The sequence below is a fragment of the Pollachius pollachius genome (genome assembly GCF_949987615.1).
Source record: "Pollachius pollachius genome assembly, chromosome: 2".
Taxonomy (NCBI): domain Eukaryota; kingdom Metazoa; phylum Chordata; class Actinopteri; order Gadiformes; family Gadidae; genus Pollachius; species Pollachius pollachius.
Window position 1 is genome coordinate 29,930,280 of NC_136935.1, and position 27,500 is coordinate 29,957,779.

The 27,500-nt window shown below is 46.1% G+C and overlaps 1 protein-coding gene across 1 annotated transcript in view; it reads right to left on the reverse strand.

Moving 5' to 3' along the window:
• The window catches only part of adgrl3.1 (adhesion G protein-coupled receptor L3.1), a gene marked incomplete at its 3' end in the record, with an annotated part of 102,323 nt that overhangs the window by 55,673 nt on the left and 19,150 nt on the right, over nt 1–27,500 (reverse strand). Inside the window, exons 3-5 of the mRNA XM_079730908.1 lie at nt 21,738–21,847; nt 7,975–7,989; nt 5,511–6,299 (exon numbers count right to left, since the gene is read on the reverse strand). Coding sequence (XP_079587034.1) covers nt 5,511–6,299; nt 7,975–7,989; nt 21,738–21,847 — 914 coding nt within the window. The remainder of the gene's footprint in view (nt 1–5,510; nt 6,300–7,974; nt 7,990–21,737; nt 21,848–27,500) is intronic.

Consider the following 27,500-nt stretch of genomic DNA (forward strand, 5'->3'; position numbering starts at 1 on the left):
AACTTTAGAATTGGGAACGATTATAAACAAAATATTGGGGCGGTTAAAGTATAATACAGTAAAATATATTTTGCACCAGACATGCTGGCAACAAAAGCATTTCCCAAAAAGTGTCCACTTTCACAAACACACAGCATCCTGGTTTCCGTAGTACATGTGTACTCATCCTATCCATAGTACTTATCCGATGTATTTCCGACCTGCATCTCTCTTCTGATGACTCGGCCTAGTCATAGTTCGGCATCAGCTGCATGGCAGAAGGGTCAGGCAAAACACACACAGGCGCACACACGCGCACACACACGCAGCAACACACACACACATGTTAACACACTCACACACATGCTTTTACACACAAAAACACAAACACACAAACACACACATGCACACACACACACACACACTCAGATACACACACACACATGCTAACACACAGACAAATATAAGCCTCCCACACAGGAGGAAAGGAAAGGGCGGGAGCAGGAAAGGGTGCCTCCTGGCAAACTAAATATTATATTATTGATATTATATATTTAATAGTTTGTTCTATTATCATCATCACCTCTTGTCAGACAGACACAGACAAGCACAGAGGCAAAGTTAGACAAGTAAACAGAGCAAAGTTAGACAAATATAAAGAGGGAGAGAAAGTCCTTGCATCTCACTTCCTATCGACACACACACCCACACACACAGACACACACACACACACATACCCGGACACACACACACACACACACACACACACACACACACACACACACACACACACACACACCTTGGTGCTAGAAGCCAGCAGTGTGCTGAGGGATAGCGGGCTAATCAGCGCTATGGTAAAACAAGCGGTCCCTACTCCTCCCATTAAGTCCTCTTATTCTTTCCAATCTAGCCCCAACATTTCCTGCACCACTTGGCAGCGCCGCCCTGATTGCAATCTCGATGCCAAGAAAGGAAGTAGAGGGAGAGAGAGGAGAGGAGGGGGGAGGACAGGAGATGAGAGCAGTGGATGCTAGGGGAGAAGAATGAGCAGGAAAAAATAGAGCTGAGGACAGGAGAGGGGGAATCTAACGAGGAGAGGAGAGAGGGGAGAAAAGAATGAGGAGGAAAGAGAGAGGAGCGGAGAAGCAATATCAAGAGAGAGGAAGAGAAAGGAGGAAATAATGAAGATTAGCGGAAGGTATCTGAGTTAATATAAAAAGAGAGCCAAGGAAAGGAGAGGTCATGTAAAAGGACATGGCTTGAGCAGAGGAGGGGAGGAGAGGAGACGGGGAGAGGAGAGCGGAGGCGAAGGAAGATGAAACAGAAAATAGAGGAAAGCTAATAAGGAGAGGGAAGAGGTGGCAAGGAAAGGAGAGGTGGAGAGGAGGGAAGAGGGGGAAAAGAGAGAAGAAGAGAGGATAAGAGAGGAGAGGAGGGGAGAGGAGCGGAGGAAAGGAGTAAGGATTAAACAGAGGACAATCGCGGCTCCTTGCACGACTTCCTGAGGAAGCGCTACATTGTGAGCGTACCCATTAAGAGGGCAAAGGTCAGCCGTTACAGTTCCTTAAAGCCACCGAGTGTTTGACAGGGTCACGCAAAGGTCATTGCTTTTAACCCCAGTTTAGAGAACAATCCAATAATATTGGCCATGTGTTTGGGTAGACTGTAATGAAGATAGATGATGGGGACCCTGTTGGTATTTCTGCTAAAGCGTAATTTCATCGAAAGATGCAAATGAACCACCTTCTTTATGATTGGCTGCTTGTCATTGCTTTCACTTGAATTAAATGAATTGCTTAAAACAGTGTTAATACACAGTCTAATGCAGAATAACGATAATGCATATCGACACAGTTTGAAAAATGGTTTTGCCTTAGACTCGAAAACACTCTTCCAATCAACTATGGGTAGAAACATTCTGAGCAATTAAACCCTCCTAATGTTCAACACACCGTCTCTTGCAAAAATCTATAATGTGTAAAAGCAGTATCCACAGTGAGTAAATGCTTTCAAATACAACATAAATATACACATAACCCTACATATTAATAGCAGTTGGGAAAACCGCACACAAGTTACAGGGCCAAAATGTAAAGAATCGAGTTACGAAGAGGTACGGCATCCCACAAATCTTAAAATATATTTGATTTTTTTTTAAGCCAAGGAGCTAATATCAATTCAACGACCGTTTCGAGAAACTTGTTCAAGAGACAACTTTGATACTGAGCCAAACACCTGAACACACTTTGATGCTAACTTGGGGAGAGGATTCTATACCAGGGCTCTAGAACATGGGTACAGGATAAAATAGCACTTTGTAGGTGGAGGAAGAAAGAGATTTTGCTCTCTACAGGGCGAGACAGACACCCGCCACTGAGTCGTAGCGGGTCGAGAGAGAGAGAGAAAGAGAGAAAGAGAAAGAGAAAGAAAGAGAGAGAGAGAGAAAGAGAAAGAGAACAAAAGAGAGAGAGAGAGAGAGAGAGAGAGAGAAAGTGAAAGGAAAAAGGGAAAAAGGGGTGGAAGATAAAGAAAGATGAGATAAGAAAACACTTTGCCCATATCTCACTTTTCATTGTGTGTGTGTGTGTGTGTGTGTGTGTGTGTGTGTGTGTGTGTGTGTGTGCATCTGTGCGAAAGAGACAGAGAGAAAGAGTTAGAGTGGAAGAGTTTGTCCATGTGTATGTTACCAGATCTGTTCATAGACGAGGTAGTGAGAGTACGAGAAAGGGATGGGAATTCAGTCTGAATGTGTGTTTGTGTAAGTTTGTATGTGTGTGTGGGTGCTTGGGTGTGTGTGTGTGTGTGAGAGAGACAGAGACAGATCGAGAGAAACAAGACCTACACATAGAGTACAACACTATGTTCACCCGTGTGTTGCTAAAGAGTAAACAGCCAATGAACTCACGGAGAAGCGGCCAATCAGCTACTTTGGTTTAGCCCTGCAGATAAACACAACACTTTAATTGGTGCTCATCATGTATTATACCTCCCCCTGGGACTACCTTGTCCTACCTCTTACTCAGTGACCTATTTCCTGCCGTGGATCACATTTTTTGGAAGTACGTTTACAGCAATTGCAGAAATTGCCATCAATAACAATGGCTAGTGTCTGTATTCTCTGCATTCTTTACCTGGCGCCCAAAAAACGTGGATGGCATGGGGTGAAAGGAAAATAAAAAGAGAGGCTAAAACCCTGCTGGGCCACTTTAAAATCACCCAGCCTGAATAATCGAGAGGAAGAAAACATCCACCATATATTAATAGGAAGGTTCCAATAGCTATAAGGTAATATGTCCACAGCAGAGCTGTGCCCAAACTGAGTCCTCAGCTCCATCCGTCAACCACTGTGCCCATCGCCGTGGTACCCTGTAGTTATTCCAGGCCGAGCGAGGGAGACTTTTATTTTGATGCATTCCTCTACCAGGGCGGGACCTGCTGTGTTTCTAGCTCTGCATTGATGGCATTTACCCACCGCAGAGGCACACGCAATAAGCCCTGGCCCTGATCTGTTGGGCGAGTCTGGTGGTGCTTCCTGATGAAATTTCTATCGTTCCCAGCGTATATTTATAAATATATTTCCAATTAGGCCTCTGCCAATTACCATAGAGCTGACGGATGCGGGTCGGCGAGCTCATTAAAGCGGAGGGGGGGATCTGCAGAGATGTGGAGCAGCACGGCTCCTTATCACGCGCTGTGAATACTTGAGAGAAAGGGATCGGGTTCTCCAATGTTTCACTGCCTAAAACCGATGCGTGTGTTCGTCATGTCTAAAGGAGGCAGCGCACAGAGCACCGCTCAAATTCATAACGCCCGCACTATGACCCAAAGTTATTCTGGGGTGACTTTAAAATACTTTGGATACTCGCTCACTGGTTCAGCCGCTTTATGTATGAACGGAGACAGTCCAGGGAGACTCATACGGGATTCTGGGCCAAGAATCGTTTTTTAAACTTCTCCATATTGACCGAGTAAAAAAGGGAAATCCTGTAGTTGAGTTTGGTTAATTTATTCCTTGTCTTCATCGAGTGCGTCGTTGTGGAGGGGCAGAGGATCTCTAGCATTGATTGTATGTATTTATCTCCCCATGGTCAGCAGTCTGGCTGCCTGCTGCGGACCGCAGGTCGCTCTCTACACAAATCCCCATTGATCTCTGCTTTAAAGCCTCCCTAAGATGCCCACTGATCCATTTTAACAGTGTTTTGAGTGCACACCAATCACACCAAATGCTCTCTCTCACACAGACACACATGCAGAAACGCACGCACACCCATGTGTACACGCATGCGCGCTGGATGCGTAGAGGTCAGCCCAAATTTATGTACTAAAAGCGCTAGGAAATACATATAGGCACTCAGCACTCATTGCCTTCCTGCATCCATTGATTCATGTATGGTCCGGAATGCATAACCAAAAGGACTGTTGGACGGCATGCACAAATACACACACACACACACACACACACACACACACACACACACACACACACACACACACACACACACACACACACACACACACACACACACACACACAGCAACACACCAAGACTGGCCCACACAACAACACGCAATAGCGCACATCCTTGTCTTCTCGCACATACTGATCGGTAGAAACCAAGTTTGGTGCATCTCCTCGCTGTAATTCCTTGTAGCACGTCTTCCCTAACTTCGTGTAAGAGCATGTGTTAATACAGACATCATTTAATAAGCCACGCAGCTATAATGCCTTGTCCACTCCATAGAAATGTGTTGAAAGGCAATTATACTAAGCAAATAGCCCTCCAGGCTCCAGGGGCCTTCGCCCTTTCATACACAGGAAGGAGGGCGGTGGGTGGGGGGGTGAAGGCTGCCCTCACACCAGCGCTGGAGACAACCAACTTCTTGGTTTAGAGAGGAGCCGGCAGCAGCAGCCCCTCCCTTTAGCTAGCCTGCGCCCTCCGTCTCAGACACCGCCGGGCCCGTCTGAAGAGTGTGAGCTGAGGAGCGGTGGGGGTGGGGGACGAGGCGAGAGACAGGCTGCAGTTACAGTTAGTGCGCGCCCGCAATTCTAGAGTCGAGGCTTCCCAGATGCCGGGCTGGGAGGTGTAGCGGCTCAACGGTGAACTATTCATTTGTGAACTCATGAAAAATGCAGCTCCGGTGACATCCGAAATGTCAACGTAAGTGACATTTTTCAGGGCCATTTTCAAAGCCTCCCTTCTCTGGAGCGGTGAGCTAAAATGGTGGTTTTCACTCGGAAAGCCACTCTTATAACCAGGTAGAGGTATCTTGGAGGGGGGCGGCTATCATGGTGTACACGCACACACCACAAGAGGAGACCTTTGCCTCGCCTTCAAAAAAGTAACCAAAAGTATATAAGGTAAAATATCTATTCCAACATCAGGGAGGTGGGGGGGGGGTAGCCTTTCATGATATTCTGGAACAACCAAACCTCACCTGGCGTCTCAAGGGCTTCAGTCAGGTCTCAGGTCTCGGGCAGAACTGGATGGAAGATCAACCAAAGCAAACGGCCGCGTCGCAAACCAGACTCACCGTTGTTGCCGAAGTCCAGCGAGTACTTGACCACGTGGTAGTTGTTCCAAACGTACAGCAGGTTGTCGCGCGGGTTGTAATCCACGGCGGCGATGTACTGGTAGGAGTTGGGGAAGGAGATGCTAAGCACCGTCTCCTTGCTCTTGTCCGTGTTGTACATGTAGTCGATCTTGTTGCCCGTGCCCTCGTTGTCGTCGTCCTCGTACACCGTCTTCACCACGTACAGCACGCCGCAGATCATAAAGGCGTTGGAGGCCGTGCGCTTGTCGTAGCTGGTGTCCCAGGAGCCCTCGATGCGCAGCGTGTAGGGGTTGAGCTGGCTCACCACCATGCGGCCGTTGTTCTGCTCTGTGGCGTAGATCACCCACAGGCCGTTCTCGTCCACTGCCAGGTCGATGTCCGACTTGCCGCCCCAGCGGTACGGCGAGGTGTCGTGGTAGTTGGCGTTGGCGATGATGGCCTCGCCGCTCTTGATGCGTGTGCGCAGGTCGAACTTGACGATGTTGCGCGTGCGCTCCTTGTTGAAGAAGAGCGCGCCGTCGTACACCACAAAGCCCGTGCCGTCCACGCGGTGCGGCAGCTTGTAGGTGGTGGTGGGACGGCCCGCGATGAAGTCCTCCTTGGAGGAGTACTCGGTCAGCGTGTCCGTGCGGTAGGGCGTCCAGGGCATGTAGTAGATCTTGTCCGAGGCCTGCAGGGGATCCTTGCACCAGGCGCCCGACTGGTGGTCCGACTCGAAGAGGTGCTCGCTCTGGTACACCCCCCGCAGGATGCCCGGGCACAGGAACACTGCGGGACGGAAGTCGGGTTACAAGGGGATAAGTTATATGGCGTCTGTCTGTGAAATGTCATCTTGAAACTTTTATGAGGAGTCGTCTCGTCGTAACCCTCAAAATCCAAAATGTCAGAGGTTTACAATGTCTTCTTAGCTATAGATATTTCTAAAGCAGTCCGTTGCGGGCTGGTTTATGAGGTTTCGTTTTTTTGCGTTTTGGTGTTTTACTAGGGCTGGAGATATTGTTCCAATTGATTTCAACACAAGGTCATGTCATCACACCTTCTGCTAAAGCAATAGAAGCACACTTTGAGAAGAAAAGAGAAATCAGCACATTCTCCATTTCCCCCTCTATTCCTGTTCCTGTCTTTCTCCCTCCCTTGTTGCTTGTTACTTTCCAAACTCTTTCTTTCTTTCTTTCCTGATCTTTTAATTTCTCTCTCTCCCTCTCTGCAGCCAGCCAGTATGGAGCTGGGTTTGCTTTTATCCCCTGCTGTTTCTTCCATTGTTGCCATAATTCATTCCCCACTCTCTTCCCCGCTCGGCGTTCCCAATTTGGAATACTGGGGTCATGTTTTATGATTGATGTGGGAGAGGCTGTAAATTCTGGGAAGCCAAAGCAACTGGAGTCACTGGGACTTTGGTAATGTTACTGGAATGTCACACACACAAACACACACCAACACACACATATACCCACACACACGCACACACACACACACACCCACACACACACACCCACACACCAACACACACACACACACACACACACACAAACACGCGCACACACTCACACTTACAGAGATTGAATCACACATGAGTAGTCACACATGTACACACTCTTACACACACTGACATGACACACACTTCAGCAAATGCAATCATAAAAGCACATGCACACACACACACACACACACACACACATACATGGTAGTAGAACGGGATGGGGAGACCGAGTAGGTCCAGATGTGTTTTTCCATTCTCTGAGCGCTATCACTCTGAATTCCTTTTAGGGGCTGAGGTATCGATTGATTTTTCAGGGGTTATAAAAGTGCTGACATAAAAGTATTTTCCTGGTGCAGCTCTTCTTTTCTTAATCCAATAAAACATCAATCGAGGATTTAATGTTCATTGGCTTGTCATCAAAGTTCCCCTTCTAATTTTGGACACTTATTAAACAATTCTTCCTACTCGGCCTATCTGGCTGTTTGCTTATTCTCCTCCTGAACAAAGCCACTCTATCCCTGGGTCAACACAGAGTGGCGTTTGATTATGTGGCACAACATTGATTAGAGGGATTCGAAGACATTCCGCCGTGACACTCTGCACCGCCAATGAAAGCCATTGTCTCTTGGAGGCACTAATGAAAGTCGTTTTGTGTAAATTGCAGCCATACTCGCGGATCTGCACTGTCTTAATATAGCAGCGATGAGCTTGAAAGCGATGTCATTCTGTCATTAAGTACAAAGAGCTTCAGGCAGAAGAGTTTGCGGTGACGATATTTTGTGCGTATACGCTGGGAGTTTGTGTGTGCGCGTGTGCGTGTGTGTGAGTACGTGTGTGCATGTGCGTGTGTGTGTGTGTGTGTGTGTGTGCGTGTGCACGTGCACGTGCGCATGCGCGCATGTGTGTGTGTGTGTGTGCATGTGTGTGTGTGTGTGCGTGTGAGACTGGATTTCACAGACTTACCTTTCTGTTCGACTTCTGTCCCAGCCGCACGGCGATGGAGTTGAACAAAAGACAGTGGGACATCGGGAGAGTCAGAGAAGAGAGACAAAAGAGACAAAAAGAGGGAGAAGAAGGAGAAGGAGAGAAGACCAAAATAGATTAACGATGGCAATAATAAGGAAATTGCGATAATGCAATCAAACATCTCCATAAGCACTCTCATATTTCACAGTAACCTTGTGAGAGGGCCAGGCTGCTATGGCTGGATGAATGGTGATAATGTAACATAAGCACCTCGCACTGCAGCCGCGCTGCATCCGAGAGCTTCTCTGACACTAATGCATCTCACTTATGTCAGAGTGCATATATTTAAGGGGGAACTCAGAGAGACACACAAAAAACAACACATGAGGTGTTTCTACGAATCGCTACGACACAGAGAAACCCGAGGGGGAAAAGCTGTCTGATTACCGCCGATTGTGATGCGGAGGATTTTGCCAAACGGAAGACGATTCATAAAAAGCAGATGTGCGCGTGTGCGGTTCAGGAAAATAAATTCTGTCACCATATTGTTGTGCGATTGTGTTCAGTGTTGGACGTATGAATTGTATGTAAATGGCCTCCAGGGCTGCGTTGCAAGCTGTCGTCCATTTGCCAGTGTAGGCGGGATGATGCGAGTGTCGGATAATGGATTGTTCAGGGGTTGGGTTCCATGGTTGTTCCGTGTGGGTGTGACTGAGTGTGTGTGTGTGCTGCCTGCATGTGCATGTGTGTGTGTGTGTGTGTGTGTGTGTCTGTCTGTCTGTGTGAATTTCTTCCTCGCTGTCTTTTTTCTTCAAGGTGTTATCTTTTGACTCGGGGTCCATTCGTGTTGCCTTGATGGGAAATGTGGACACTTGCTGGCGGCCTCTTAAAACACATACAAATTCGATTTCACCTATCTCCCCCCAACCCTTCCCCCGGGGGAGCAGAGACGGAACGTGAGCCCGCGAAGCAAGCTCATCCTGCAGTCCCACTCCCCCGCGTTCACGGAGTCACTCAGTCACCCGCTTAGAGGGCTGCCCGGCTGAAGCACCCTCCTGGGAGAGGGCAGACGATGAAGAGAGGCGGGGAGATTGAATGAGTCGAGAGAGAGAGAGAAAGAGAGAGAGAGAGAGAGAGAGAGAGAGAGAGGGAGAGAGGGAGAGAGAGAGAGAGCAAGAAACAGAAATAGAGCGAGAGAGATAGAGAGCAGGAGAGAGAGGGAGAGAGAGCAAGAAACAAAAAGATAGAGAAAGAGAGAGGGAGAGAGAAAAGCGAGAGATTGGCTTCAAATGAGTGAGTTGCCAGAGGAGAATAAAGTCAGATGTATTCCTTTATAGTGCATCCTGCACATGCTGAATGCATGAATTATTAAACACATCCAAACTTATACACTAACCATCCCCCCCAAACAATCACACGCATGCACACACACACACTGAAACATACATGTGCAACCATTAAATGTCTCAGTCATGAAAAATGCAACGTTAGCAGGGAGGCACTCCTCAGTTCTCGATAAATATGCAATCAAAGGGTGGCGGGCAGCGAGAATATATGTGTGTAAAGTCTTTGTGTGTTGTGTGTGTGTGTGTGTGTGTGTGTGTGTGTGTGTGTGTGTGTGTGTGTGTGTGTGTGTTTGTGTGTGAGTGTGTCGATGCGTTTGCACGTGGGAGAGGGAAGATTTAATAAGCCTGACCACAAGGACGCGGTGAGCCATTTTGGAACCGAAGAAATCATGACGTTGTTTCATAATTGTGTGTTTGTGTGGGTGTTGTGTGTGTGTGTGACAAACACAAGGTTGAAAATTGCCAGCAAATAATAGATGACGAATTAAAGGCATTTTTGTCTGCCGACAAGAATGCCAAGCGGCCCAGAAAATGTCAGACAAATGTCAATTAGGGCTGTCACTCACGGCCTCTATACATGAGGGACTGCACAGGCGCAGCGGCGCGCTACGTCGGGCAGGGTTATTGTAGGGCAACCATGTCATCCGTTGTCAGCCTCGGCAACGGTCGTAGAACCACTCATGTATTGCACCGCATGCAGTGTTTAGTGTGGAGAGGCCGAGTGATCTCCCAACCCGGCGACCTTCCAGTGGCTTCAAGGTGTTGCCTGGACGCAGTGTGAAGAGTGAGGGTTAATACATGAGATGTAATGGGAGGAAGGGTTGTGTTTGTGTCAGGGCCGCTGCTGGCCGTTTCGGTGCCCTACGCAAGCAGAGGGGGGGGGTTAGGTTAAAAACGTATAATTGCCGAAATTGAGTGATAGGTTATGCAATTAAGAAAAAACAACGGTGGGCCTCTTCATAACTAATTTATATATTTTTTTAATTCAATAATGTAATAATTATTTTATTTTTTTTTTACAAACTGGGCGGGCCTGGTTTGTGTTCTGGAATACATTCCCAGCATGTACACACAAACATACACACATACATACAGTCGTGTGTGCACGTGTGTGTGTGTGTGTGCGCGCGCGTGTGTGTTTTCGTGCATGCGTGCTCGAGTGCTCCTGCGTGCGCGTGTGCGTGTGTGTGTGTGTGTGTGTGTGTGTGTGTGTGTGTGTGTGTGTTGTGTACATATACTCACTTATAGCCCCAATTAGTCCCCGCTGTATGTGTTTGTGGGGATATGGGGAGGCTGTGGGATTGCGAGGAGGACGCAGGGACACAGGGAGCGACGGAGAGGGAGAGAGGTGGGGCTGGTTATCACACCCAGGTGACAGCATCACCCGCCTGCACTGATGCCTCCCTGGTTTTATGACAAGTGCAAAATAATAAGGCATGCAGCCTCTGCGCCAGCCTCCTGTGTGTGTTTTAATGGGCGGCCTGCTGTGCGTCAACCATGTGCAATGATATGCTTGTGTCTGATTTGTTTTTGTTGTTGTTTGTTGATGTTGTGATTCTCTCTTAGGTTTCATTAATAATTATTGGGTCATGTGTGTGACCAGTGTGGCAAGGCTTGTCCTTGCAGTAAACCTTGAGTGTCCTCTATCTGTGGTTTACTTCCACTGCTTTTGTCAGTCAGACGGTAAATTTACACCGACATGCACACACACACACACACACACACACACACACACACACACACACACACACACATACACACACACACACACACACACACACACAAAATTTACAACCTCTCAGGAGGCCTGCGTGCTCAGACACACACATATAGAGGAGACACAAACACACACACATATCTAGACAAACTCAGGCACACCAAGAGACAGGCGAGCGCGCACACACACACACACACACACACACACACAAGCACACACATACACCCTCAGGAGACATGCATACACATACACCCACAAAAACATATTGAGGAGACACAAACACACACACATATCTACACAAACTCAGGCACACTCAGAGACAGGCGCACACACACACACACACACACACACACACACACAAAGAGGCACGGAGAGTAGGGAGGGAGAATCACAGATAAGCCGACTGAGATTTGAAGCTGAGATAATTTGCATATTTCTGAAAAACTGATTTCTTAAAAACCGACGGTTTATTAAAGAGGTATTTGTAAGAGTGTGTTTGCTCAGATGCATGTGTGCTCGCCCAGCGCCTGCTCCCGTGGTGCGTGCGATGGGGTGCGTACAGGGTCTGTGTGTGTCTCACGGTGTGTGTGTGTGTCTCAGCGTTGGCAGGCTGGGTGTGTGAGAGCACTCTGGCGTGCACGTCTGCGCTGGGCTGCAGATGGTGCAGACAGCGTAGAAGAGACAGCCCCAACATCACTATTATCACAGCCTATCTCCAATCAGCTCCCCCAGCTCAGTCCCAAGGTCGCCTCTGCACACACACCTTTGTTTCTTTCCCTCTGCTCCCTCCCTCCCTCCCTCCCTCCCTCCCTTCATCCCTCCCTCCCTCCCTCCCTCCTGTCTTTCTTGCTTTCTGACTCCTCCCTCCCCTTTTAAACCCCTGCTGTGTATCTCTACTTCTTTTCATCAACTCACCTAGTGTCCATCTTGACTCCATCTAGATTCTTGGTTCTCAAAGCTAACACAGCTAGAAGTAAGAACCAAGATGGCCGCTCGGCCAATTAGGCCTATTGATTGGATGGACAATCCATTTCTTCTGTGTTCATCATTGATCAATCAAAAGCCCATCAGTCACTGTCTTCTGCTTTCTTAACGATTGTCCACAAGACTGTCGTTACCATAAAAAAATAACACTTAATCCTGAAACCTTGACAGCAAAAACATAGGTATTGAAAATAAGAGAAGGAAGAGGGAGGATTAAGGTGCTCTGCGTCACAAATCATGTGGTAATATATAAAATACAGATTGTCTTTCCTTTTAAGAAATTACATCAGAATAAGATGTACAGACTTTTTATTTTTATTGTTTGCATCAAAGGTAGCATAGTAAAAAATCCAGTATGGGACAGGAACAATTCTTAGTTGACTTCTTATCATGTTATTAACGGTAATGCATCAGGCATCAAAAAACGAAAGCCATTGCAAAGTAATGTCAGTCCCTCAATCACAGGGTTGAGTCTATTCACCGTATATTCACAATATTACGACAGGGCAGCTGAATAAAGCGGCAACGTTACGGACTTTGAGGAAGTTCAGACGACACAAAACAGCGAGAAGCTGACAGGGTATCTGGCAGGTGTGTAGTGGCTCTGTCCCTCTGTGATACGTTACAGTTATTCTACGTTTTTTGATCCTCACTTTCAAGACAGTGTGCTCATTCAAACGGATCCTATGTTTCCTTTTCTTTTTGCTCACTGGGTAAAGGTGCATGTGTTTCTCTTCAGACATCAGTAATGTCATTAAAAAGGTTATCTAACATGTGCACCAATAGTGCTGTCATTGTAATTGACAAGTGTTACGAAAGGAAGCTGAAGAGTGCTGAAGACAGGTCTGTGTGTTATCTCCATGGTGACTGCCGTCTTGTGGACAATGATAGACTTACAGGAGGCAGTCTATTCTCTCCATCTATCCCACCCCCCGACTGTGTCTCCTTACACTCCTGTTCTTTCTCTGCTTTCTCCACGTTCTCACCTTTTGCTTGCTGCGAAACACACTGATTGGTAAGACAAATACAAAAAAACCCCGATATGAGCATAGCTAGCAGACGTTTGTCTCCAAGACAACACACACACACACATACGCACACCCACACACCAACTTTAGCGCACACATGGTATAGCAACCGCTTTCGTGTGTTCCCAGCTCCTCCCACACACACACACCCCTGTGATGAAGTGATTCTAGGAGTCTAACCTGACAGAACTCTTATAATTGTACAAGAAGGTGATTTTATCTTTTAATTAGCTCTTCTTCTATTGTCTAAAATGGTTGCCGTGGGTATTGCGTTACATATCACTGGCCCCACTGATAAAACACACTGTAATGGGCGTGTTGGCGGTGGATTCATTGCTTCCCAACAGCGGTTGAGAAGAACGAAGATTAGTGAATGCACACAGACAAGACAGATAAAATGAGGAGGAATTAGAGGAACCCCTTTGTTTTATGGGTGGGGAGAAAATTAACAAAACATCACCTAATTACCAGTTTTTTTTACTCACAGGGTTTGAACAAAGTCCTGAATCTACTTGGTGCAGAGGGCTATGCTATATGGAGGTAAATGACACTTTAATGTATGGATATTTATAGCGCGGCTGGAGAGCTATGAGCCTAGTATACACAGGTGGCTAATTACTGCCAAAGCTCCTCGGGAAGTTTGGCACAGAAGCGGCACACTTTCCTACCACATAGTGGTGTGTGTGTGTGTGTGTGTGTGTGTGTGTGTGTGTGTGTGCGTGTTTTTGTGTATGTGTGTGTGAATATATGCATGCGTGCATGTGCAGTAGCGTGTGTGGGAGTGTGTTGTGCATGTGTGTTTGTGCATGTGTGTGTATGTTTGTATGCATGTGTGTGTGTATGCATGTGTGTGTGTGTATGTATGTGTGTGTGTGTGTATGTGTGTGTCTGTGTGTGTGTGAGTGTGTGTCTGTTTGTGTGAGCATGCGTTTGCGTGTTTGTGTGTGTGTGTGCGTGTGTGTGTGTGTGTGAGTGTGTGTGTGCATGCATGTGCGTGTGTGTGTGTGTGTGTGTGTGTGTATGTACATGTGTGTGTGTGTGTGTGTGTGAGAGAGGGTTGATTGGTGTGCTCTCCTAGTTGAGCGTTGGATAACAGCCAGTCCCAGCGCTCAGGGAGGAGGAGAGATGAGGAGAGATTGAAAACCAAAGCGGGCCAAAAAAAAGAACTAAATTGTGCGGCAAATTGAACCATGACATAATTTAATTACCTGTTGTACAAACCAGCCTTGAGACCCTGCAGTGTAGTTTTTTATATAACCTCCATGTGAAGATGTGAATGGCATCTTCACTGGGTTAAACCATGTTTTAAAAGATGTTCCTGTCCGGCTGTTAGCCGTAATAGTCTGCAGCTGTGGCTCATAGGTTAATTAAGCCACACCCATTCTGGTGCTCCTTAAGAGGGCCAGAGTTCTAGATTGGGGGAGGCTCGAGTTGTGCTAGTGAATTGACTGTTGTGCTATTGTTTGTTTTAAGTAAAAAATGTGCTTTTTACCAACAACATTGTGCGTCAAGGAAACTCTTTCTCACATTTGGTGGCAGTGGTGGGATGAGTCCTCTAGCCAAGTGGAGGGGACCCACATTTCGATAAACATTGTTCAAGGAGCTTCAAGGTGGACCGCAGTGAAAGGTGAGCAGGTAGACAAAGAGACCTGCTAGGAGAAGAGATCACTGGTGGAGTTGAATCGCTGTCCTGTGGGGTTGGCCAGAGCCTGAAGGAGGAATAGCTTGGGAACCCCTTGTTGCTGACGTGAGCCTTGTGGGGAGCTATCGCCAAGCCTTCACAGAACAGCAGTGGCGGAGGACAGCAACGGCTGAGGACTTCCTGATGAGATCCAGTGGTGGACCAGTCTGCGGCCCAGGGAAAGGGCCAGTGCTTGCTCGGAGGCCAAGTTATCTGCTGGTACTGCAGAGGCCTGAGCGGATTTTGCAGGTGGTCTGGAGGTCTGGATGGAGGAAGTCTCAGAGCTGGGCTGTTTACTGTGAAGTGTGCAGTGTTTGGCCAAGAAGGAGTGATCTTGGAATGAAGATTGGAGGTCACCTGAGAGTCTTTTTGAACTGTTTATTTAGCACAAATGACTTACCATACAATATTTTACCTTTTTTATCTACAGCGCTTGAAACTGTGTTTGCAAGCTTAAAAGAGGGGGAAGGTAATGTGAAGATGTGAATGGCATCTTCACTGGGTTAAACCCTGTTTTAAAAGATGTTCCTGTCCGGCTGTTAGCCGTAATAGTCTGCAGCTGTGGCTCATAGGTTAATTAAGCCACACCCATTCTGGTGCTCCTTAAGAGGGCCAGAGTTCTAGATTGGGGGAGGCTCGAGTTGTGCTAGTGAATTGACTGTTGTGCTATTTGTTTTAAGTAAAAAATGTGCTTTTTACCAACAACATTGTGCGTCAAGGAAACTCTTTCTCACACTCCAATACAAATGTGGATGGAACACAAGATGACGCGTGTCAGCTCTGAAAATTGACAAACGTGCTGAAGCAGAAGAGCGGTCTCCTCGCAGCGCTCATTTTCTGTATAAGAAATCGAAGGCTGATAATTAGCATTGCATAGTGACAGGTCGCTAGCTAACAGGGATCGGCTCCTATGGAAGCATCTCGAAGATACCGTCATAGGTGGTGAAACACATATCCGTCAGTGCTGGCAGGCAGAGCTCAAGTTATTAATACATGGAAGAAAAGTGTCAAGAGATCCAAATTAAAACGGGTCATGTGTAAATCGCATGACTATTAATAAACTCAAATAAACAATGTGCGGTGCTCTGTGCAGCAGCAGGGGCGGGGCTTCAGCAGGGCGGGGCTTCAGCAGGGCGGGGCTTCAGCAGGGCGGGGCTTCCGCAGGGCGGGGCTTCAGGACTCTGTGGCCAGTGTGTCTTCAACTACGCTTGCAATCACCTTGAATTGGATTTGGACAAAAAGTTTTCCGGATCCCAAATTCAGGGAACTTTTTTAACAACGTTTTTTAGAATGAAAAACTTCTGGTTCACAGACAGCACTAGCCGTCTCACACACCGCCTGCTTTCTGTTAGAAAAGATTGGGAGCCAAAGTTGTGTTTAACTGCAAATTAATTATTATTAGATGGGCTGAAAATGACTTTATAGAGCCGTGAACAAATAGATTTTCAACCAACTTTCCGATGATTGGCTGGATTGATTCAATTCAAACTGAATCGAATTGTTATTTACCTATTCAATGGCCCCAACTCAATGTCACCATTCAACCAGGAAACTTGACTCAATGAGCCGTTGAGATAGCCAAAACAGTGAATTCAATGTTAGGGAATAGATATTAACATCTCTGTACATTTAGGTTGTCAAATGTGGGGACAATTGGATTAGGGTTAGCAAATGGATACCTTGAAATGCCCAGGTGTTGATACTTAAATAAAATATGATAACCAGCCAGCTTTAAATCGGTTGTCGTAGAATATTAAGAAAGCATTTTGTTAAAGGTGCACTGTGTAGAATTTTGTGGCTTCTAGCGGTGAGGTTGCAGATTGCAATTGACTGACTATACCCACACAGGCCACCACTGCCTGTCCTGTTCTTTAAGGTGCCAGTCTGTACTCTAACAATGAAGTCATCGTCGACAGCACAGAGTAGCCAAGTGTCAAATGTCGAGGTTCCTTGATTTATAAATTGTGTTTAGTGATTTAGTATGTTAAGCTATGGGTCAAATATCTTACAAGTAAGATAGCGATTAGGAGACGTTTGTTTGTTCTGGGCTCCGTTGAACCTGCATGTGTAGATATAAAGGGCTCATTCTAGGGTAACAAAACGCACAATGATTCAAATGTTCATGGGATTGTACACCTACTAAAACATTCTGCCAAGTCCATTCCGACGGTTGCCACTTCATTCTATACACTGCATCTTTAAGTCTTTTTAAATCAGCCAAACTAGTGCAGTGCCCATTGGAAACGTGCCTGTATGAACGGTCAGTTGTTTGGCCTCCGGTGTTGCTGCTCGCAGTCTTCAGGAGAACTGCTCATTCAAACTACTTCTGACTCGACCCTGCCCTTCCTCGAGTTCCGAGTGATAGGTCCGCCGAGTGTGTAATCAGTCGGCTGAACCATCGTCGGAAAAGCTGAATGACATTCGTCATACAGAGACTCCTCTGATTATTGTCAGAGTAGTGTAACGGGGGTGAAGCCAGCTTCACAGCACAGTGACCTGATGAACGGCAGAAAATGTACCCTGGCTTGTGTAATAAGCCCCGCCCCGTGTAAGCTCCGCCACTGCTGCTGGTGCACAGAGTGCCGCACATTGTTTGTATTGTATTGAATGTGTCATTTGTCCAAATACATCAACACTGCGCTTCCTCGGGTCCCCAGCAATACAGACCGAGATCAGATGCACAGTTCTAGAGATATGCAAAGGACATCCATACACACACACACACAAACACACACACACACACACACACACACACACACACACACACGTGCACAAACACACACACACACACAAACACACACATATATATATATATACATACATACCCACACACACATATTCCTCTCTTTATAGTTAGCTGACAATTTGCTGTCATGTATTGAAGAGAATCACTGCCATAATGTTCTGACCATTAAAAGCCATTGATATTTGTTTATTGAAATATAAAATGCTAAATATGACATTCATAACATATTCAAGTGGTCAAAATACAGATCAGAAAATGTTAACAAGTATTATTTTGAGTATAAGCAATGAATATAAGCAATGAATATTGCATTTAGAATATCTGGATCTTGAATATATTTTGAATCGTGTTTTTGAAATGGAACAACTTGAATTGGCATATTTGAAATCAGAAGAGGTCAATTTAAAACGAATAAATTAAATGTGGGCAAAATTCACAATAAAATGTGAAATACCTTTTGTGGAGAAATTTTACAGATATTTTACCAATATTCAACAATTTAATAAATCCAAGGCACAACATTTTCTGCATATTTCCTTGGATTTATTAAAGAGGTCCAAAACAAAACTCAAACAGAGCACAGAATTTTTGTTCAAAGGTTAGGCTGTTAATACCGAATTCAGAGACAATCAATCTTGTAAACATTTAAAAGGTAAGGTCACCCTACCAAAGTTCATGTTGAATGAAGGTTAAAGAAAAAAAATAGCACACTTATGATTCTAATATTAGCCTTCATCTCTCCCTCTGTATGGTAACACAGTACTCTCTTGAGTTTATGAGGCAGTGCACATGCTGTCTTTTAGAAACACTATCCCTGTTGTTGGCCTTACTGCTAATCTGATCAACATAGAATGTTACTTTCTGCTGATGATAGCCTGGTGTTAAGAATTCATTTATGGTTGTACTGAAGCTCAGGCTTGTAGCTCTTCACTTTTGCACAAGTGAGCCTTCAAACAAATATGGGATTGATGTGTTTGTGTATGTGTGTGTGTGTGTGTGTTTGCATGTGTGTATGTGTGTGTGTGTGTGTGTGTGTGTGTTTTAGCATCCCTGCGTGTGTTTGTGGAGGTGTATGTGTTTGTTTGTGTGTCTGTGTCAGCATCAGTCTGTGTGTGTGTGTGTGTGTGTGTGTCAGCAAGAATCTGTGTGTGTGTATGTTAGCTTTGGTCTGTGCATGTGTATGAGTGTGTATGCGTGTGTTTGTGTGTGTGTGTGTGTGTGTGTGTGAGTGCAGGGTGTGTGTATTTGTGTGTCTGTGTGTGTGTGTGTTTGTGTGAGTGTGTGCATGTGTGAATGCGTGTGTGTGTGTGTGTTTGTGTGTGTGTATGTGTGTGAGCGCTGGGAGTGTGTCGGGGGGCGTTTCTGCCGGTGGCATCAAGCAGGTATCAGGTTGAGCCTCCATCTGCTCCAGAGAGGGCTCTGATAGTGCTATTATTTAATCTGCTGGTCATCCTAGACGGCTGGCAGGAGAGCTTTAGCCCTTAATTGAATGCCTATGTGGAGGCGATCAGGTGGAGGCTGTCTGTACGGACACTGGCCAATACTGTACTCTGCTGAGCACGTGTCAATGCACAGTTAACCGCATCCATACTCCCTCCAAACCGTTCACATCAACCGGGAATAAATACAAATAAATACTTGTATTGGCCAAAGCGCTGATCTATGGAAGTCCTGAATCACTGCAGTGTTGCTTTGATCCACCGCTGATTGAGTTCAAATTGAAAGACAAAAAGATTTCACTCTTAAAGTGCTCTCCACCTCAGCAGTGGTAAGGGCGGAACATAAACACATATGAAGGTTGCCGCGGGGTCGCCGCGGTCGGAAGGCCAGCCACTCAAGACAACGTTTCAGGCAAATTAAGTATTAGTTGAACAAAACAGAATCTGCTGCAGGTAAACACGACAGCGAGGAAGCTGGCTTTTTTTTTTTAATTAAGATGGTTAGGTATCAAGGGTAAATTATTCTAACTGCATTATTCTAACTAATTTTTCCAATGAACGGCAGCACTTTGGATGTGTGGGTGGAGGGATGGAGGAGCGTTGGGCTATGTATGAGAGAGAGAGAGGCCGAGACGGAGACCGAAGGGGAGAGAGAGACAGAGAGAGAGAGAGAGACAAGATCAGGGTCAGGATCAGCAACACTTCCACCTTGAACCCATTTGGCATTAGCCCCCCCCCTGCTTCCCCCTGGGGGCTTCAAGGGGAAACTGTGTTATCTTGGAGTTTTAGAGTTAAACATTTCCCCCCCACCAGGTGGGCGAGGACCCCCTCCCGGTGCTGTTATATGGAGGTCAAAGACAAAAGGCATCGCGGCCATCTGTCATAGATGGCCACCCCCCCCATCCTCCCTCTGTATGGGAGGAGCAACAAGAAGTCCAAACTGTGACTGTAAGGAGCAACAGAGCCTGACTGACAACATGTTGTACTAGTGATGGAGGTGGTAGTGGTACTACGGTATCCCTTTTCCCTCATCCACAGGCTGAACGCGTACAGTGTAGTGCACTGGTAGGACATGCATGTAGGAATATATATATATATATATTATATATCTGTATATATACCTATTTACTTTTTCATTTATCATCAAAGATGTCATCTCAAGGGTTGTATTCATTCAAGAGGTGTTATTTTGTCTTTTTTACTTACAAACTACGATCAACCGTTCCCAACTCATTTAAATGGTAGAGTTGTTCAAGTCTCCTCCTCCTCAACCACTCTTCCCAGAGGCCCACTCTGTGAGAAGGTTCCGCCCCGATAGTGTGTAACAAGTCTCGTGGGACGAAAGACTAGAGCGCAGGGAGACGCAAGATAAAATGGCCACTTAGGCCAACTTTGCTCGAGCAGAGTCCACCCAGTCAGCGAACAAGACTACGAGCACCTAAAGTCTGCATGGCCGTCGCCCCGATCAAGCTCTGCGTGTCACAGCGCCATGACACTGGGACACGAGACAAGAACACGCAGAAGCACATTTTAAGTTATTTTTTAACTTAGACCAAATCACAAAACATTGTCAGGAAAGACGCAAAATAAAGTTATTATAATTTTTCCAGTCTAAAATAAACAGACTCAGATATAGCCCCACTATATTTGCGAACTGTGTGCTTAACCTGTTAAAACAGTATGATTATATTTATTTTGAGTCTTGCTACAAATATTAACCGCTGAATACATTTGTGATCCGTGTGCTTTGGGCTTAATGACGGCTGATTTTGTGATTTTATGCATTCAAAACACACACGCAAGATTTTCCCACCGTTGGTTCTCTACAGAGCCAACCGGTTTTGACGGTTATTATTCCATCAGGTATTAAACCAACCAACCGTATTTCATTATGTACGAGGTGCAGTCTCGATGCAAACTGACATGTGGACGTGTTGAGGAAAGTATGTTGTGTTGTGGTGGTCGCTCAGAGAGAAAAGCACAGCTTTCCAACGGCGGCCCCGTCCTCCTTGTGTGGAACCAGTGGTAATGAGCATATTGTCTCTGGTTACCAATTACCCCGTCTCTGGTGACTGTTACTGTCATTACAAAAAACACAGACACATGCAGAAGGGACGGGAAAAACACAAACAGATTGAGACTGCTGCGTGAGACACTTTAACGACGAAACACAATCAAAAACCCAGTTTAGCTTCTTACCAGGTACTATTCAAAAGGTAATGAGAGAAAAGGAGTGAGGGTGTGAGACAGAGAGAGACAGAGAGAGGGAAAGAGAGAGAGAGCGAGAGAGCAAGAGAGAGAGGTGAAATGTGAGAGAATGAGTAAGAGAAAGAGGGAGGGAGGTAGAGAAAGGGGGGGAGAGAGAGAGAGAGAGAGAGAGAGAGAGAGAGAGAGCGAGAGAGCGAGAGAGAGAGGTGAAATGTGAGAGAATGAGGAAGAGAAAGAGGGAGGGAGGTAGATAAGGGGGGGAGAGAGAGAGAGAGAGAGAGAGAGAGAGAGAGAGAGAGAGCGAGAGAGAGGTGAAATGTGAGAGAATGAGGAAGAGAAAGAGGGAGGGAGGTAGAGAAAGGGGGGGAGAGAGAGAGAGAGAGAGAGAGAGAGACGGAGAGAGAGAGAGAGAGAGGGAGAGAGGAGAGAGCGAGAGGGAGAGAGAGAGAGGAGAGATAGAGAGAGAGAGAGAGAGAGAGAGAGAGAGAGAGAGAGAGAGAGAGAGAGAGAGAGAGGGAGAGAGGAGAGAGCGAGAGGGAGAGAGAGAGAGGAGAGAGCGAGAGAGAGAGAGAGAGAGAGAGGTAAAGTGAGACGCTTGGAGGGCCACTTACTGTATGGGACACACTCGTACTGGACCTCCAGGTACTTGTACGTTCCAGGGCAGGGGTCCGGAAAGACGTCAGGCCCCGCCACCACGGCACACTGGGTGCGGTTGTTGCATCTGAACACAATAAAAACACAGGTTAGGGCAACACACACACACACACACACACACAAACACACACACATTAACACACATGCCATCGAAAATAGCAGCCGGGTGGGTTTGAGTGTGAATTGTTCATGAGTGGGAGATGAGTGGGAGATGAGTTTGTGTGTGTGTGTGTGTGTGTGTGTGTGTGTGTGTGTGTGTGTGTGTGTGTGTGTGCGTGCGTGCGTGCTTGCGTGTGTACGTGCGTGTGTGTGGTTTGAATAGGAGGAAGGAGATAAGAGATGAAAGTATGACAACAAGAAAGTGTAGTGTCTCACACATACACACACACACACACACACACACACACAACAAACTTGTATAGGCACACACAAAGAAAAACCACTAATAAACACAAAGAACACACACACACACAAACACACACACACACAAAGGAACACACCCATCTACTCAACCATCAACACACACAGACAAAGAAACACAAACAAGGATGAACATTTCAATTGCAATGTTTCTGTTTCTCAGCATCTAAATATGAGACAAAAAAATAATAATTGTCACAGCAAAATGTCACTTATTGCCTAGAAATAACATTAATTTTGGGGACAGCCAAAGGCTGTTGCCAGATGACTGTTGCAGGGGTTCTATAAAGATAAGTCATGGACTGTGCCCGAGTTAGCAGCCTCCGTACTTTGCTAACGCTACAACAAGCCGGACAGATGATTAACAAAGCATGCTCTTCATTTGATTGACACATACTGCAAGCAAGACAACACAGGGCGACTCCAGATGTGGTTTGATGAAGCGAGACACAGCCATAGTGGGATATGCTCATAGTGGTGTCTTTGCAGCCTGCTGTTGTTACGCCTGAAACTAAAGGTTGTAGTATGATACTACTCCCCTTTGTATTCCCATGGTACTTCTTCGTTTTTTTTACCCGCAATCCTCCCCGATGTGGAATGACGTGCACTATATTGGATTTCTGGATCAAATTGGCCTCCATTACAGGCACTGGAAACAAATGGGGTCAAATGTTCTCGTTGAATAAAGGATTTCTATGGTTTTGGTATGTGGGTCTTTCTGTGTGTGTGTGTGTGTGTGTGTGTGTGTGTGTGTGTGTGTGTGTGTGTGTGTGTTGTGTGTGTGTGTGCGCGATGTATGTGTATGTGTGTGATTTGAACAATAATGGTTGGCTTTAAGAGCACTTTGTGCCCCCAGACTCCAGGTAATTAATTCCAATTATCAAGAGGGCCCCCCTCACTCCTGACACAAAAAGTAAGTACTCGTCACTGTCATTAACAGGCTATGGCAGGCCACAGCATGTGTGCGTGTGTGTGTGTGTATGTGTATAGGAGTGTATATGTGTCTATGTGTGTGTGTGTGTGTGTGTGTGTGTGTCTGTCTGTCTGAGTGTGTGTGTGTGTGTGTTGTGTCGTGTGTGTGTGTGTGTGTGTGTGTGTGTCTGTCTGTGTGTGTGTGTGTGTGTGTGTGTGTCTGACTGTGAGCTTGTGTGCGGGGTTGTGCGGAGACATGCGTTGCAATGCACCTGTGTGTGCATAGATTTGTGTCTGGATGGGTTCATGAATATGCATAGAAAACACATCCGTGACGTGCAAGTGTAACTGTGTAATTATGCACACAGGAGAGACAGACCCAGAGAGACAACACACGTCTCTAAGTCTGCCCATACTTCCCTGACAGAGGCACTAACCGTAAATGTTTCACCACCAAGTGTCACTTCATCTCCACGACTTTTCCCGGTTCACATAACCCATTAGAATAAAGTTATTTACCGGAAACATCTTTTTTTTATACGCGCCCGTCCCCTACCTCCCCATTTCAAGTTAATATATAACCACAATTATTATTATTATTATTGTTGTTAGGGTAACCGCACTCTCTCGGTGTCTCATTCCACCTCTGTGTGTTTCTGGCACCTGTCCGGGAGGCGCCACTCACACTGGAGACCCTCCCCCTTCCCCACCATTGCCATCTTATTGGATGAGGAAGAGAGGTCATCAGTCTCTGCTGTTACGGTAACATTCTACCATACGATGCATCAAATACTCATGGGGGTTCATATCATTTAAAAAGTGCACATTCATGCACGCACACACACACACACACACACACACACACACACACACACATAAACTGTTTTTAGCTTGGAGTTAGGAAGATTTGAAACATTTCTGTGTTTCCAATAGCTGTCATATTCAAATGACAATAAGCGCCAGTCCTCCCTCCTTTAGCCTGCTCTCTCTCTCTTACTCTCCCTCGCTTCTGCGCTTTTTAATTTCTTGCCCCGGTGCCTTCATCATCAGTCACCTGTCATCAGCAGAGAGTGGTTGGGTGTGTTGGTGTGTATGTGGGTGTGTGTTTCTAGTGTGTCAGAGACACTACTACTGTAGGCCTCCATTCACACACATACAATGCCTACCGCACACACAAAGACGACAAAGAAGGCAAAGATGGCCGATGGGTGACGATGACATTATCCCCGGCATGCCTGGATTCCAACCGCTTGGCTCGCACCGTTACACTCAAACTAAGACTGACCCCCTCTCGACGGCACAGCCTTGGCTGCATGGCACTGAACTAAGAGCACTTTGAGCCTGGAGGATATTGAATGAGCTTTAAGAAGCAGCCCTAGCGCAAAGATTTGAGATAATCCCCTCGCCTTTTTCCCTCTGCTGTCACTCTCTCCTTCTTTGTCTTTTAAACCCCCTCCCTCCATCCAACCGTCTGTCACGACACCACCTCCCCACCATCCACTGCCACACTCTTTTTTTTATGTTTCCAAGATAACAAACCCAATTTCTTCCTCTGTCTCCTTCTTTCACACCAAGGGAAAGATATGGTTCTTCCTTTCCTTTTGCCTCTCAATTTATTTTTTCGTTTTTTCTTTAACACAGCAGCCGTCTATATTCCTTGTTTATTATTCCACTTAAAACTCTCTTTAAACCCACTTAGCAGAAGCTACCGGAGCCAGACCCACTCGTATGCGGCGATGGGACTTATATTGCTCTTTTCCTGGCCTCCACTTGCTGTGGCGCGTTACAATACCGAGTCTTTGCCAAACACAGCCTCACTCTCCTCTCTCCCCCTTAGTGTCGTCCTCATCCCTCCATCCCTTGGGACGCCTACCACAGTGTCATTCTGTGTCCCGTCGCTCTCTCTCACTCACTCACTCGCTCACTCACTCACTCACTGTCTCTCTCTCTCACCCTGGTAAGTCTTAGGATGACGTCATTGGCCACTGAGTCACTTCCAGAAAGGTCTCCATCTTGTCTCTCCTTGAAACTCAATCTCCCGTTGTCCATTCCCCCCATCTCATCATTAGTCCTTCTTATTCACTATCACTTGTCCTTTCTCTCTCTCTCTCTCTCTCTCTCTCTCTCTCTCTCTCTCTCTCCTCACTCGCTTGTTCTATTTTGTGTTGTTCTTTTCCTGAACTTTTGGCTCCTTCTTCACTTTCGCCTTTGCACACCACTGCACTTGTGCGGCTCAAAACAAACCAAAGACAAAAAGAAATATAATATCATATATTACAACAATTTCCCTATTGTTGCCATGGCATCTACATCCAAAGAGATGAAAAACAATAGCAAAACAACAAGGCAAGCTGACAACCTCCAGAGGATGTTGGAGATGTATTCAGTTCTGTTGTCTAAAATCGTCCTCTAACCATTAGAGCGCATGTCGTATGCAAACATTGAAAAACAAAATGTGGAACAAATGATCACTCACGTAACCCATACAGCATGGATGCTTGAGTTGCATGTTTCCATGACAATACGCGTGTGATTGATAGGGCGAATGAAAGATATGTTGTTGAATGCGATCACACAAGGATATACGTTGACAGTATGCCGACAATATGGCGGTGGGGTCCCAGACGCCATCTTAATGCACGCTCTGGTGTTGGCTCTCATTGTGTCTTGGAAGAGTTCCCACCTTCATTTTCAGATGCTCAGTTTTGCTGAAAGCACCCACGGAGATCCAATGATTCACACATGCACCCGTGCATATTCACATCATAAAAACATTGGGCCAACACTGTATATATGTTTGTAAATGTGTGCTTGCAAACACACACCAACGCACACGCACGAAAACGCACACACACACACACACACACACACATACACACAAACACAATTGAATCATGTCTTCCCCGTGCATCTGCACAATCATCTATGGGATGGTGTGGAAGCATTCAACACAAATGCACAAAAGACGCACACACTGTACACACTTGGACTTGCTCTCACTATCACACAAACAAAACATTTGTGCACATACTGACAACCACAAACACAGACACACATATGCAGAAATCATTGGCTATTCAAAGTGTATCAAATAATGAAATGGCTCCATATTTTCTGTTTATTTTGCTGGGGTTGGCAGGATAGCTCCCATTTTAATAAGCATGACCACATAAAAGAGGCACTGGCCAGGACGCCGCCTCACCTGCTGGCTCTCGGCCCTGTACCGCGGAACACAAACAAAACACACACACTGACACGGCAAACACACACACTGACTGACAGCATGAGAATAGTCGGGTCTTTATGTGTGTGTGTAGGAATACAGGTTAAAGGTGAGTACAGATTATATATCTATCATATTATATGTGTGTGTGTGTGTGTGTGTGTGTGTGTGTCTGTGTGTGTGTGTGTGTGTGTGTGTGTGTGTGTGTGTGTGTGTGTGTATGAGAGTGTGTGAAGGCCCATGTGCGTGTCTGTGATAAGCGTTTATGTGTAATTGTTTGTATTTATAGGAACTAGCAAAGCAGGATGAGTAATCCCCAACAGTTTTCCAGGTGTCTCAAACAACCCACAAATCCTCTCAGAGTAGCTCTTTCAACATTAGCTGTTATGTGAACCATTAGCTGTTCACTTCACACATTGGCGTACAAAAAAAAAGTGAGAAAGTTGAATACTGTTCACTTTAACCCATGGACACCGATAAATGACAATATAAAATGAAACGGAATAGCTAATATTTTGCAAAAGAATATGGACTGTTCCTGTTGGCAAAATGACCTTAGACCAGCTAGCAAGGTTGCATACTTTGAGGTAAAACGTTATTTAATGCATTACATAGCGAACAGCAATCGCAGCTTCATCATAATAATCATTCTCAAAAAATAAAAGTATGCCGTGCTGCTTAGCAAACCCCCCTCCTCGTCTGTGTATCACTTTCTATCTGGGTGCATCCGTTTGCAATAATCGGGGGGGGGAAACAGAACGAGGAGACGCACCATTAAAAACCGTACGAACGCTCCACATTAGAGCGTGGCGTCTGGTTGTTTGTGTCGCCGCGTTGTACGGGCAGAGTCGATGCTCCGGGGGGTGTGTTGTGATCAGTCCTGTGGCACTGTGGGGTCCCCCTGAGACCCCGGCAGCAGTGAGCCGGGGGGGCGCTGCCATATGGGCCCAGGCGAGCACCGCAGACCCACTGCCGCGCACCGCGCTCACAGCAGCTCTGTGCCGAGACGCTGGGCTCTCTCTGAAACTAACCCAGGTCTTTATATATATTTATGTCACTTCCCGCCCCACACACTCACTTTGTTAAGTGCTTTGGGTGTCTGTAAGCACTTTCTAAAAGCAATGAATATTAAAAAAAGATATATATTTATACATACATGCTTACA